The sequence below is a fragment of the Helicoverpa zea genome, chromosome 29, assembly GCF_022581195.2.
Source record: "Helicoverpa zea isolate HzStark_Cry1AcR chromosome 29, ilHelZeax1.1, whole genome shotgun sequence".
Classification (NCBI taxonomy): Eukaryota; Metazoa; Arthropoda; class Insecta; order Lepidoptera; family Noctuidae; genus Helicoverpa; species Helicoverpa zea.
The window spans coordinates 4,578,319-4,593,196 of NC_061480.1; the positions used below are offsets into that span (position 1 = coordinate 4,578,319).

General features: G+C 40.8%; 1 protein-coding gene across 2 annotated transcripts in view; it reads left to right on the forward strand.

Annotated features, from left to right (window-relative positions):
• The window catches only part of LOC124643976 (dipeptidyl peptidase 9), a 33,554-nt gene extending 19,115 nt beyond the window's left edge, over positions 1-14,439 (forward strand). Inside the window, exons 12-19 of one of the 2 annotated variants that reach the window (XM_047183121.1) lie at positions 2,451-2,577; positions 3,005-3,097; positions 3,739-3,911; positions 4,419-4,562; positions 5,197-5,275; positions 10,211-10,403; positions 11,748-11,859; positions 12,639-14,439. In XM_047183121.1, the coding sequence (XP_047039077.1) occupies positions 2,451-2,577; positions 3,005-3,097; positions 3,739-3,911; positions 4,419-4,562; positions 5,197-5,275; positions 10,211-10,403; positions 11,748-11,859; positions 12,639-12,731 (1,014 nt within the window). In that variant the 3' untranslated portion in view covers positions 12,732-14,439. Of the gene's footprint in view, positions 1-2,450; positions 2,578-3,001; positions 3,098-3,738; positions 3,912-4,418; positions 4,563-5,196; positions 5,276-10,210; positions 10,404-11,747; positions 11,860-12,638 lie in introns of both variants that reach the window. The other variant, XM_047183120.1, reaches the window with a different exon arrangement.
• Positions 14,440-14,878: the final 439 nt, after the last annotated feature.

Below are 14,878 nucleotides of genomic sequence, written 5' to 3' on the forward strand. Positions count from 1 at the left end.
TGTTGAAGAGCAGGAATCTCCGGCAACAAATGAAGATGGCAGAGATTCAGTAGGGGAGTCTTCAGTGAATGAATCTCTCCATGACTCAGATTCAGATACATCCATGTACACTGATCCATCTAGTGTTAACAATGATGATACAACCACCACAAGCACGGAGGCAGATATCTCAACAAATGAGTTACAACCAGTTCCAGAATCAGAACAAAGTAAGAGAACTCGAAGACCTCCAGAACGTTATGGGTTTGGTAATATCTGTATTTCTAATTCTAGCCCAGATGTTGAACAAGTAGACTTCTCAGAAGCAATGAATGGACCAGAGGCTGAGCAGTGGAGAGAGGCCATGCGGGAGGAGCTACAGTCGTTCAAGGACAACAATGCGTGGGAAATTGTTGATATGCCAAGCAGTGGATCAATAGTGCAAAACAAGTGGGTGCTAAATAAAAAACTAGATGTGAGTGATAAAGTGCGGTATCGTGCCAGACTCGTGGCTAAAGGTTTTACCCAACGGCGTGGTATAGATTATGAGAACACTTTTTCCCCTGTTGTAAAACATTCCACATTGAGACTGTTATTTGCTTTGAGTGTACAGTGGGATATGGATATATCACATCTAGATGTCACAACAGCTTTCTTAAATGGTCATTTGAAAAAAAATATTTACATGTGTATTCCAGAAGGTTTTGTAAATAAGCAGGTTGGAAAGGTATTGAAATTAAAAAGAGCCATATATGGGCTGAAACAATCCTCTTTAATATGGTATGAGAAGGTGAAAGATTGTTTGTTAAATTTTGGTTTTAAAATAAGTAAATTTGAACCATGCTTGTTTACATATTTTTATGGGAATGTTAAAGTTATTGTTGCTGTATATGTTGATGATTTTTTGATTTTTTCTAATAGTGTGTCAGAAACTGATAAATTAAAAAAGGTATTAAGTTCTGAATTTAAGCTGAAAGATTTAGGTCCTGTCAGACGCTATTTAGGTATGAGAATTCATGTGAACAAAGAATGTAAAACTATAACTGTAGATCAACAGGAATATATAGAACAATTGTTGTTAAAATTTAATATGTCAAATTGTAAAACTGTAGATACACCCATAGAGAGTAAGTTAAACATAGAAAAGGCTGAAAATATTGTAGCAAACATTCCATATCAAAAGCTTATTGGAAGCCTTATGTACCTGGCAGTTTTAACTAGACCAGACTTGTCATATTCTCTTAGTTACCTCAGCCAGTTCAATAACTGCTATAATGAGACTCATTTCAATTATGCAAAACGAATATTGAAATATTTACAAAAAACTAAACATTATTGTCTAATGTATCATAAGGATAATGTAGAGCTGACTGGTTTTGTTGATGCAGACTGGGCTAGTGATAGTCTAGATCGTAAATCTTATACTGGATTTTGTTTTGTAATGAGTGGCTCTGTAATTTCCTGGCAAAGTAAAAAACAAAAGACTGTCTCCTTGTCCAGTACTGAGGCAGAATATGTTGCCCTTTCAGAGGCGTCTAGAGAAGCTGTATACTTAGGTAATCTTATGTATGAGCTTACTGGTCAAAAATGTGTAATTAAATTGAAGTGTGATAATCAAAGTGCATTAAAATTAGCAACAAGTCATCAGTCACATACTCGATCTAAACATATTGATGTTCGTTTCCATTATGTTAGAGATGCAGTTGAAAATAAATTAATTAATATTGAATATATTTCTACTCAAGAAATGCCTGCTGACTTGTTAACAAAGGGTCTCATGTCAACTAAACATTATAAGTTCATGCACATGCTGGGAATTAAAGCTAAATAAAAAAACTTTGTAATCTGTTTAGAATTACATTTATTTTGTTAAGTAGGGGTGTTAAAATAAGTTTGTATGTGTAACAAAATAAGTTCCTATGCGTTAAGTATCTGTGGTTCCTAGGTTAGTGGCGCCATCTACGTGTGTCTCATTCTCTATGTGAATTAAAAAAATAAAGTTAGTCTATTGCGGAAAACAAACGTGTTTTAATAACCAGATGTAGCTGAGTACCAATGTTTTACAAGGAGCGACTGACCTCTGACCTCCTCAACCCGGTTACCCGGGTAACCCAATACCCCTTGGTTAGACTGGTGTCAGACTTACTGACTTCTGACTACCCGTAACGACTGTCAATGTACAATGACAGCCGGGACCTACAGTTTAACGTGCCATCTGAAACACAGAAATTGGTGTCTAAAATATACTTAGAAAGTACATACAAACTTAGAAAAGTTGCATTGGTACTTGCTTGCCTGACGTGGAATCGAACCCGCGCCCTCACACTCGAGAGGCTGGTTCTTTGCCCACTAGGCCACCTCGACTCCACGAGCTAGAAAGCGAGAAATCTAAACAGAAATAGTTTATTTTGAAATATTTTTAACCAAGTTAAAATAAAACTTGATGGTATATTACCCCTTTTCGTCCACAGGACTGCACAATGGCAGTGATAACATCTTCGAACATTAGCAGTGTGCCCGTAACGAGAGTATACAGGATCACCACGTCACCACCGCGCTTACTGGTGCAAGGCACCATCACTGATAGACCTCCTTCAGGTAAGAAAATAACACCAAACTGATGTATATAGGGAGGAAATGATGTTGTTGAAAACTACAATTTTGGATGAAAATGGTAGAATTTTTGTAATGCTGAAATTGTTGAAAATTCTTGTAAAATATGTCAGTTAGTGTAAAATTTGAGGAATATTGGCAAATTAGTGTTTGGTAGAATTATTTTATTGCTGAAATTAGTTGAAGTTATGACAGTAAATATTAATTAGTGCTCAATATATGAAACAGGCAAATCTGTTTGGTAGAAAATGGTAGAATTGGTTTTTCCAATGAAATAAACGACAATATCTCCTGTGTATTATTCAGGGCAAAATTTACTTAAGAAAAACAAATGGTAGAAATTTATTCTTCATTATTATCCAAGCACAAACTAAACTCTAGTATTAATCAAAATAATATAATTAAACAGCAGAATCTCTGGAGATCCGAAGTTTCAACGGTTCATGGGACAGCCGGTCCGGCGACGGAGACGACACGGATAGCGAAACCGGATCGTTAATTAGAGGTATGTTAATCCCGGCTGATTGTCGGCCACGGCGGCTGTTCTAAAGAGATCAGCCAGCTGTGCAGGACATATTATAGTGCACAAGCATTTGCTTGGACACAGGTGCACTCACTATTCCTTCACTCTCATGATAATCCTACAAATTAAACGCAAAAATTTGCATTTATGTTTGTTCCTCTTTCACGCTAAAACGAACCGTTTTTGATCTTAACGAATAAAAAACCTATCGAAGACATTTTACCGAAACTTGGCCGTTAATGGTGACAGTTTAAGCATCAGAATAACTTATGTGCAAAAAGTCGTTTCCTCGGGACACCGCTAGTGAAAGCGAGTTATGAATAAAAAAAAATATCAATTTTCCCATCAAAACGATAAATGGAAGTCACAATATTTTATACTGTTTTACCATATAAATATGAGTAGTAAAAGTATTTTGCTTTTGACGGAGAAGTTATCGATGATTTTGATGCCGTACTTTATAGTAGCATTATAATCTACTCGATATCGATATCGAGACTTCTTATAGAATGAGCTGCAGATCTAATCACCTAACAAGCCCTAGTATCAGAATGTACTTAACTAGAAGTTGTAAAAATATACTTTTTCACAAGTTACTACAAAACTACTATATTTCTTTCTAGAACGTTCACTCAGCATATCAGAGATCCCGGCGCCCACAATATACGAGACGCGTCTGTCTTGCGGCGCCACCGCGTACTGTACCCTGTGGCGCTGCGGCCGCCCGGGGCGGAGCCCTACCGTGCTGCACGTGTACGGAGGCCCCGAGGTGCAGACTGTCACTAATAGTTATAAGGTAAGGCTTAGGATTCTATTATAAATGTGGTTCTTATCGAGTCAGCTGCAGGTTTAATTACCTATCAAGCTATCATCATCATCCTCCGAGCCTTTTCCCTACTATGTCGGGGTCGGCTTCCAGTCTAACCGGATTCAGCTGAGTACCAGCGCTTTACAAGGAGCGACTGCCTATCTGACTTCCTCAACCCAATTAGTTACCCGGGCAACCCGATACCCCTTGGTTAGACTGGTGTCAGACTAACTGGCTTCTGACTACCCGTAACGACTGCCAAGGATGTTCAATGACAGCCGGGACCTACAGTTTAACGTGCCATCTGAAACATAGTCATTGGTGTCCAAGATATACTTAGAAAGTACATACAAACTTTAGAAAAGTTGCATTGGTACTTGCCTGACCTGGAATCGATCCCACGCTCTCATACTTGAGAGGTTGGTTCTTTACCCACTAGGCCACGACAACTTCCACCAGTCATCATGCCTATTAATATCCTACTCCTCACCCCAGGGTATCAGACAGCTTCGCATGCATATGCTGGCTGCGCGAGGGTTCAACGTGGTGGCCGTAGACTCGAGAGGGTCCAAGCACCGCGGCCGGGCCTGGGAGGCGGCTATCAAAGGGAAGTTAGGCCAGATCGAGTTGGATGATCAGGTATGTGCCTAGACCCTTACGTACTCTCCCCATATACTTCTTTATGTACCTTTGATATGATTTTATATTATTTATATAATCATCGGCACGAATCTTCGAAAACTTCACCTGCGCAGAAGTAATTTATTGGGTCCCTTTTGTGGTATGAAGTGAGGCGCGGGGGCGGGCTAAAGCGGTGATTGGCTCGCAGTGCATCGCGTCATAGCCGTCACTCGGGATTGGTTCTTTGCTAATAAATCACTTCTGCGCAGATGTAGGTCAGCGCTCAAGATTCGTGCCGATAACTATACAGGTTTGACAAAAAAAGGAAACCGACTTCAATAATGTACATTAAATCTGCCAAATGATGATGATGATGTCTCCCTAGCCGATTATGGGCTAAGGCGGCTGTTTTCATGTAAGGAGATCAGCTAGCCGCGCAGGACATATTATAGTGCACGAGCATTTGCTTGGACTGCGGTGCACTCACTATTCCTTCACTCTCATGGCGCGATGCGACGACAAGCCGACACCACCGGAGAGAGATCACAAGCAGTATTAGTCCTGCGCAGCTGGCTGATCTACTTATATGAGAACAGCCGCCGTGGCCGACAATCGGCTAGAACTACATCAGTGTAATTCATGTTTGTTATAGGTGGAAGTGTTACAATGGCTGGCTAAAGAGACCGGCTGTATAGATATGGAGAGAGTCGCCATCCACGGATGGAGTTACGGTAAGATATATTCAGTTTTTGCTCAATAAAACATCTACCAAATACATGATTTTGCACTGTTAAATAAATTATAGATTTTACACTAGAAAAACACTTTTATAAATGTGCGTAAAAAGTTCAAACACAACTACGATACGATGTCCCGTCTTTAAGTTCCAGTTCATATCTACCGGTTCCATCATCAGATCAGTTCGACAGTACCATATTATTGTAGGTATTGTCATCAGAACTAGATACAGCTGACAATTTTCATGACGCTACGATCCTTGGAAGATGGTTAAGACTGTCAGAATTTTTGTAGGCGATTTTTGTAGGATGTTCTAACTAGCATTTTCTGACCGACTTTTTTAAATGGCGTGTGTTTGTGTGACGTGCACTATTGTTATTATTGTGTTCTATTTTTCACTTACAAAACATCGGTCTCCGATTTCACAGTTTAAATATATGTAGAGCAGTTCGGAAACTACGAACAAACGTTCGAAACGGCTCACTCACACAAATATGCACACCGACGAGGCTCCGAAGGGGTTCTCGCGGTGCTCTCAGTAACGCGTGTCAAGACAAGAACAAGAGTGGTCGCGTTTAATTTTATTTTTTCTCCGAAAATGCCACGAGCAAACGATTTATTTATTGTTATTGTTATACTTATCATCGTTATTATTCGATTTAAGGCCGCAATCATAATGAATTCGTGATCTTATAAATACTTATAAATCTATTTATTATTCTTTATTGCACACATAAATACATTTGACACACTGAAAACGGAGACATTATGTACAACGGCGAGCTTAACCCAGTGTTGGGTTCTCTTACAGCCAACCTTAGAGTGAAAGAGTGATTTGATGGGGTAGGGCAAATGTGCAACTATATTATATTTTAACTGTGATGTGTGTAATCTATATTATATTTTAACTGTGATGTGTGTAATCTATATTATATTTTAACTGTGATGCGGCGGTTATGAGGACATTTAAAGCCGATAGTGTAATGAAGTAGTTGTAGAAAATGTAAATCAAAGATGGCGGCCGAAATACGTATAATTTTTTTCGTCATAAGACCCATCACCCATTTTCAAGATATTCGAGGGTGCTCAAAACGATAGTGCAGTCAAAACGTAAATCCAAGATGGCGGCTGTAACAGGTATATTTTTTTTCGTCATGGGTGTCTTTTTCATGGTATTTGAGGGTGCTTAAAACGATAGTGCAGTCAAAACGTGAATCCAAGATGGCGGCTGCAACAGGTATCATTTTTTTCGTCATGGGTGTCATTTTCATGGTATTTGAGGGTGCTTAAAACGATAGTGCAGTCAAAACGTGAAGCCAAGATGGCGGCTGCAACAGGTATAATTTTTTTTCGTCGTGGGTGTCATTTTCATGGTATTTGAGGGTGCTTAAAACGATAGTGCAGTCAAAACGTGAATCCAAGATGGCGGCTGCAACAGGTATCATTTTTTTCGTCATGGGTGTCATTTTCATGGTATTTGAGGGTGCTTAAAACGATAGTGCAGTCAAAACGTGAAGCCAAGATGGCGGCTGCAACAGGTATAATTTTTTTTCGTCGTGGGTGTCATTTTCATGGTATTTGAGGGTGCTTAAAACGATAGTGCAGTCAAAACGTGAATCCAAGATGGCGGCTGCAACAGGTATAATTTTTTTCGTCATGGGTGTCATATTCATTGTATTTGAGGATGCTTAAAACGATAGTGCAGTCAAAACGTGAATCCAAGATGGCGGCTGCAACAGGTATCATTTTTTTTCGTCATGGGTGTCATTTTCATGGTATTTGAGGGTGCTTAAAACGATAGTGCAGTCAAAATTTAATAATAAATAAACAAAGAATTTCGAACGTGTCGTAGGAGACGAAAATATTTTTCTGTAAATAATTTGTAGATATTTTTAATGGGCTTATGTTTAACTGATCACCAGAAATAGTAACAAATAGCAGACAAAAATAGTAAATGATCACCAAAATGAAACTCGCATTTTAATGTAAAATGATAACCAAAGTTTTAACACTTTGCTATCCCATTTAAGTGAAATTACTCCAAAATAAATCATGCGCAAGCCAAAAATAGTAAATGATCACCAAAATTAAACCACCATTTTAAAGTAAAATGATAACCAAAGTTTTTACATTCTGCTATCCTATTTAAGCAAAATGAGTCCAAATAAATCATTGTTATCCCAAAAGTAGTAAATGATCACCAAAAGTAGTGAATGATCATCAAAATTATACCAGCGTTTTAATATAAAATGATAATCAAAGTTTTTACATCTTGCTATCCTGTTTAAGTAAACTGACTCCAAAAAAATAAGTTCGGCCTGATACAATAAATGTAATTACATTATGGGGACCCTTTTCCTGCACTAGGGTGGAAAATTGTCTATTGCATGCCTCTAAACAGTGCGATAAGAGTGTGTTTTCGAGGGAGTGTATTGAGAAACACATTCTTCTTCTTCTTTCTCCTGCCCTGTTCCCAATTTTACTTGGGGTCGGCGCAATATGTCATTTTCTTCCATTTTCCCCTGTCACTCGTCATACTGACACTCACGCATGCATTGCAAGCCGGACACATAACTTAATATGGCATCATAATACTTTATTTGATAATAAGCCTACATTTTATGGCAATCACAGTGACTTATTTAGGCAAAAATAATACATTAATTTGGTCGTCAAGAGTTGGTGATCATTTACTAAATTTGGTGGTCGAATACAATTTAAAGTGAAGTCGTGACTAAAATAGCTGGTACTATTACATTTTTAGACTTTATTTTTCTGGTGTTCAGTAGATTTTTCTGGTTGCAAAACTAAGGGTATCAAAGCATTTTATGGTGGTCATTATATTTGTTCCCTTTTTAATGTACCTAATGGGTTTTAATTACTATACCTACTCCTGCTGTTTATGTAGGTAACTAAAGACTTTCAATTTAAAAACTCACAGTCTTACTTATAAACGTGAATTAAATAATAAGTTATACTTAAGGGGTGTTTAAGAAAAAATCTTACTTATAAACGTGGCTTAACTAAATCATTTTCTTAGCAATGTCTTAAATGAGCTGTCAAATTAAGTAGCCTCACACCCTTGTTTAACCCGCTAATTAGCAAAATGGCTGGATTCTTACCAGCTGATTTTTCATTTCCGGTTTATTGACAGCTCAACTTTTTAATTTTATATTTTACGGATGCCATTGTTGCCATTACACAACGTTTTCATGACAAATATTTTTTTAAGCTACCAACATTCCGGTAGTGTTGAGAAATTAGTATATTTTTATGTCATTATCTGTTCATTACTTAAGCATGCTTAAGCAACGTTTATAGGTCAAAATAATTTAATCACTACTTAGAGCTTTAAGTAGTAATTAGTTAAAACAATGATTAGAAGATGATTAGTTGATTTTTATAAGTAAGGCTGTCAGTTTATAAATAAAGAACAGCTAAAAATAAATGTAAATACAAAAACAACAATTATTTAATCAATTGGAAGATTATTTTAAGCAGTAGCTTACGTATTTGTTAACGTCCGAAACATTTTCGTCCTACCTCGGCTCGCTCACTGCCGCCAAAACTCGCAAAGGTTACGCCACCGTAATTATAAAAGTTACAGATCTGTAGCTATAATATAGTAATAACAAGTTGTTGTGTGAAATATTATTGGCCTTACTACAAAAACTTTAAACACTGTTTTACACTTGTCTAAAAAAAATGTGGCTCCAAAATGAACCATATGTCAACGTCATAATTTGACATTTTTTTAGACAAGTCTTAAACTGACGTTAAAAAGTTTTTGTGGTAAGACGGTATATGTTTTTCGTGTTCAAACTATCGTTTTTTGCTGAGATTAACCGCAGCCATGAAATTACCTATTTAAACTGTATGGTAAGCTAGTTAGGTAGTTATTTAAATTCGATGATTGATCACTACAGAACAAAAAAGTAAAAAAAACCGGCCAAGTGCGAGTCGGACTCGCGCACTTAGGGTTCCGTACCATCCAAACTAATATTCTATACATATATATTTATGGATATCGAGCAAAAATGAGCAAAAAAAATCACGTTTGTTGTATGGGAGCCCCCCGAAATATTTATTTTATTCTAGTTTTCAGTATTTGTTGTTATAGCGGCAACAGAAACACATCATCTGTGAAAATTTCAACTCTCTAACTATCACGGTTCATGAGATACAGTCTGGTGACAGACGGACGGACGGACGGACAGAGGAGCGAAAACAATAGGGTCCCATTTTACTCTTTGGGTACGGAACCCTAAAAAAAGAATCAACACCAATATCGTTAAAAGTGACAACCCTATTGCTTCAACGGAGCGTAGGTAGTTATGTCCGCAAACAGGCTTAGTTTCCATACTGTCCATATCTTTACCGTGCCGATTTAGCGGACGTGGATGGTCTTAGGCCTCGGCCTCGAATTTTGCGGGCAGCGGGGCGGCAGCGGCGGCGACGCGGGCGGTCACCGAGTGCACCGCTCGTTGCCCGTGCCCGCGCCGCTGTATTCGAGGGCCGGTCCATTTGATTATACGCGTAAGATCCTGCCGCTCCCGCGCCGCCGCCGCTGCCGCCCCGCTGCCCGCAAAATTCGAGGCCGAGGCCTTAAGGTTTCATATCAAGAAGTGTAATAAAATGGGATCTTATTACTAAGGGCGCTTTCAACTTGTGCGTTTCTTGACGGCCGGCTGCGGTGCCAAAGCGGTGCGTTAGACGTACGACGTAGAACGATCGTCTTTTTTCATACAAAAAGCACGGAGCGGCGATAGTGCGGCGCCGGTACGTCGAACGCTCGACAACAGGATTGTTGCCGCACCGTGCGTGTGCCGCATAAGTTGAAAGCGCCCTGAGACTTTCTGTTTGTGCTTCTGTCATCCAGGCTGTATAACCGATTTTTTTTTCAATTTTCAATATTTACCCCCCTACAGGCGGCTACCTATCCCTGCTGGCACTAGCGACGCGGCCGGCGGTGTTCCGCGTGTGCGTGGCGGGGGCCCCGGTGACGTGCTGGCGGCTGTACGACACCGCCTACACCGAGCGATACATGGGCCCCCCCGCGCGCGCCCCGCACGCATACACCCGCGCCTCCGTGCTCGCACACGCGCCCTTCTTCCCTGACCAGTGAGTAGTGTCTACTTGTTGTGTACACATGTCACCGCACCAGTCTACACCCGCGCCTCCGTGCTCGCACACGCGCCCTTCTTCCCTGACCAGTGAGTAGTGTCTACTTGTTGTGTACACATGTCACCGCACCAGTCTACACCCGCGCCTCCGTGCTCGCACACGCGCCCTTCTTCCCTGACCAGTGAGTAGTGTCTACTTGTTGTGTACACATGTCACCGCACCAGTCTACACCCGCGCCTCCGTGCTCGCACACGCGCCCTTCTTCCCTGACCAGTGAGTAGTGTCTACTTGTTGTGTACACATGTCACCGCACCAGTCTACACCCGCGCCTCCGTGCTCGCACACGCGCCCTTCTTCCCTGACCAGTGAGTAGTGTCTACTTGTTGTGTACACATGTCACCGCACCAGTCTACACCCGCGCCTGCGTGCTCGCACACGCGCCCTTCTTCCCTGACCAGTGAGTAGTGTCTACTTGTTGTGTACACATGTCACCGCACCAGTCTACACCCGCGCCTCCGTGCTCGCACACGCGCCCTTCTTCCCTGACCAGTGAGTAGTGTCTACTTGTTGTGTACACATGTCACCGCACCAGTCTACACCCGCGCCTCCGTGCTCGCACACGCGCCCTTCTTCCCTGACCAGTGAGTAGTGTCTACTTGTTGTGTACACATGTCACCGCACCAGTCTACACCCGCGCCTGCGTGCTCGCACACGCGCCCTTCTTCCCTGACCAGTGAGTAGTGTCTACTTGTTGTGTACACATGTCACCGCACCAGTCTACACCCGCGCCTCCGTGCTCGCACACGCGCCCTTCTTCCCTGACCAGTGAGTAGTGTCTACTTGTTGTGTACACATGTCACCGCACCAGTCTACACCCGCGCCTCCGTGCTCGCACACGCGCCCTTCTTCCCTGACCAGTGAGTAGTGTCTACTTGTTGTGTACACATGTCACCGCACCAGTCTACACCCGCGCCTCCGTGCTCGCACACGCGCCCTTCTTCCCTGACCAGTGAGTAGTGTCTACTTGTTGTGTACACATGGGCTCCCGCGCGGGCCCCGAACAAGTCTACCCGCGTCTCGATATTGGCACCATGTCTTCCATTCCTGCACATAAAGTATTTGAACATTTTTATATACTAGCGATCACACATGGGCCCCTACGCGGGCCCCGCATTCATTCCGACAGTGAAGGAATAGTGAGTGCACCTGTGTCTGCGCAAATGCTCGTGCACTATAATATGTCCTGCACAGCTGGCTGATCTCCTTACATGAGAACAGCCGCCGTGGCCGATAATCAGCTAGGAGGACATCAGAGTATAACTTGTATACCTCATCTTCCAGGGAAGGTCGTCTGCTGATCATCCACGGCTTGGCGGACGAGAACGTCCACTTCTGTCACACGGCCGCGCTCACGGCCGAACTCGTCCGTCTCGGGAAACCGCATCGAGTGCAGGTATGCTTCTCGTCAAACTTTATGTCGTTCCGCAAATAACTGCCGAGCACTACTGGTTCGAGTTAACTACAACTGATTTAAAATGTCGGCTAACTGTGGATTACTACAATAACCAATTCTTCTTTCTCCTGCCCTGTTCCCAAATATTACTTGGGGTCGGCGCAATATGTCATTTTCTTCCATTTTCCCCTGTCACTCGTCATACTGACACTCACTCCCTTCCTATTCATATCATCTTTCAGGCAATCCATCCATCTTTTCTTACAATAACCGATTGACTTGGAGTATTTAAAATACATATATTAAGAATTTCAATAATAAATAATAAGTAAATCATGTATGATACAGCGGTTTTCTGACGCGAAGTAGTCAGCTGGGCAGTAATAGTAGATTATTCCTCGATAAATACGCTATCTAACACTGAAAGTATTTTTCTTTTATGACCAATGGTCCCTGAGATTAGTGAGAACAAACAAGCAAATTTTTCAGGTTAATAGTATTAGCACAGAATAATTACTACCAAAACCTATTTATTACTTAAAGGCTTCGGCACGAATCTTGAGCTCTAACCTTCACCTGCGCAGTGGGTCCCTTTTGTGGTATGAAGTGAGGCGCGGGGGCGGGCTAAAGCGGTGATTGGCCCGCAGTGCATCGCGTCATAGCCGTCACTCGGGATTGGTTCTTTGCTAATAAATCACTTCTGTGCAGATGTAGGTCAGAGCTCAAGATTCGTGCCGATAACTTACCCACTTAATCTAAATATAACATTTTTCTTGCAGGTGTACCCGGGAGAAAGGCACTCTCTCAGAGCGATGCACGCCGCCAAACATTACGAAGCTACCCTACTACACTTCTTACACGAAAATCTATAAAACCTTATACACGACTGTATGGGAAATATAATATTAACACGGAGAATAAAATAAATAACGGAGATGTCATAACGTGCCTACCGGGGCTGCGGGATTGTTCGCGCGAGTTAGGCTTGAGAAGGAACATGATGGGTTTTAGTCAGTAAGAGTCTGACACTCCCGAGCGCTGCACACACGACGGGAGCTGTCATTTGATGGCTTCCCATAAAATAAAAGTGAGAGATGTCATAACGCAAAATCTCCTAAGAATGTAGCGTGACAAAATACTGGTGTTCGGAGGACGAGGAACGTTACTAGCTCCGCTCTAAACCGCACATTATTTTCAATATAAAATCACCCATCTTTGACAGATTGGTTTTGATTTGACAAGGAACCCCGAACGTCTCGTTAGTTCTAGTAACTGATCACGTCTACCGTACGTTGCTTGAGCTACAAGAAGGCGCCTGACCTACCTTCCTTATGGCATCTCCGCTCTTTCCTTCCTCCGTGAATATAACTTACTATAGATGTTTTTCACGAAAGCGGGTAAGCTACACTAGTGTGTGTAAATATACACACATAGGTAAGACTCTCACGCTTTCATGAGATAAAACATCTTACCAATATGCAAGAGAAAGAAAAACATTAAAAGTTACGCCGCAGTTGGGACGCAGTGGCCACGCAGTTGCCACGCTATCAATAAAAAAAGTATTATAACTACATCTTTATCAAATTCACAGCTTTCAGAATTTTTTTTCATGTAACTAAGTGGTTAAAAGTTAATTTTCAATGCAATTACAATATAATAAAACAATCTACAATATTTTTTTTTTATATTTATTGGAAAAGAAGTTGCGCCACTGTTGCGCGATAGTTGCTTTAAAGTTGCCTTATCAATGCAATCATTTTGTGTTTTTGACCATTGTAATAGTCACTACATATTGAGCCAATATTGAAACAAGCAAAGTTATTTGACAAGAAAAGGGCCCGATTTCACTAATGTGGAGTGAGAAAAACTTCACTACACTTTGGTAGAATCAAGGCTTAACTTATCTATACGGCTTTGGAAGTCAGATTTCTTTTAACCATATCTTTTTGTATTTCAAAAAAAGATGCACTTTTTTGTAATTTTTGTCTCATTAAATAAAGGAAATAAATAAAATTAAAAAATTTTTTTTGATACTGCCACCCATCCATTTACATACCGCGCCGTTCAAAGCACCCCCATACAAACATTTACTTGTAAAAATATTAAACTAGTGTTAAATAATTATGTTAATCTTGTACATTCTCGTAAACAACTGGACCGATTTCGATGAAATTGTTACGAATGGATTGACGGTGCTGTGCGAGTGAGATTGGCTTTAAGAAGATAGGATAGGATATAAATAATGATTTAATTCAGGATATAAAATAATAGCGATCCGTCCCTGCTTCGCATGGATAAGAAACTAAATTCTTCCTTATGAATCAGTCTATCTATCGGTGAAAATTGCATGAAAGTCCGTGCAGTAGTTTTTGAGTTAGTCGCAAACAAACGGACTACGGACATAATAATATAAAAATGTTAAAGCCTGTCTCACTCGCACATCTGTTAAATTGAATTCGCTAGAAAGAGACGCGAGATGGATAGATTTAATTATATTAGATAGATACTGTGTTAGAAAATGTATTACAAAATGTAAATATTTTTTAATATTAATAAAAATATATGTTTTTAAAAATCCAATTTTTGTGTTTTGTTTTTTTTTTTTTTGTGTCCTCAAGTCAGAATCATCATTTGCCTAGCCTTTTCCCAACTACGTATGTTGGGGTCGTCTTCCAGTCTGACCGGATGCAGCTGAGCACCAGTGTGCCACAAGGAGCGACTGCCTATCTGATCTCAACCCAGTTACCCGGGCAACCCAATACCCCTTCGTTAGAATGGTGTCAGACTTACTGGCTTCTGACTACCCGTAACGACTGGCAAGGCTGTTCAATGACAGCCGGGACATACCAAAGAATAAGAAGTCATAAGAATTTGGTTACCCATTCACGAACCGACCGCTCAAAGCGTTACTTAACTTTATGATCGATGGTTTCATGCTTGAATTCAGGGGTTATTCCCGCTCGGTAACACCCCTTCATCAACACTGTTGACGATCGGGAAAAAAAAGTTTCGTTCGTTC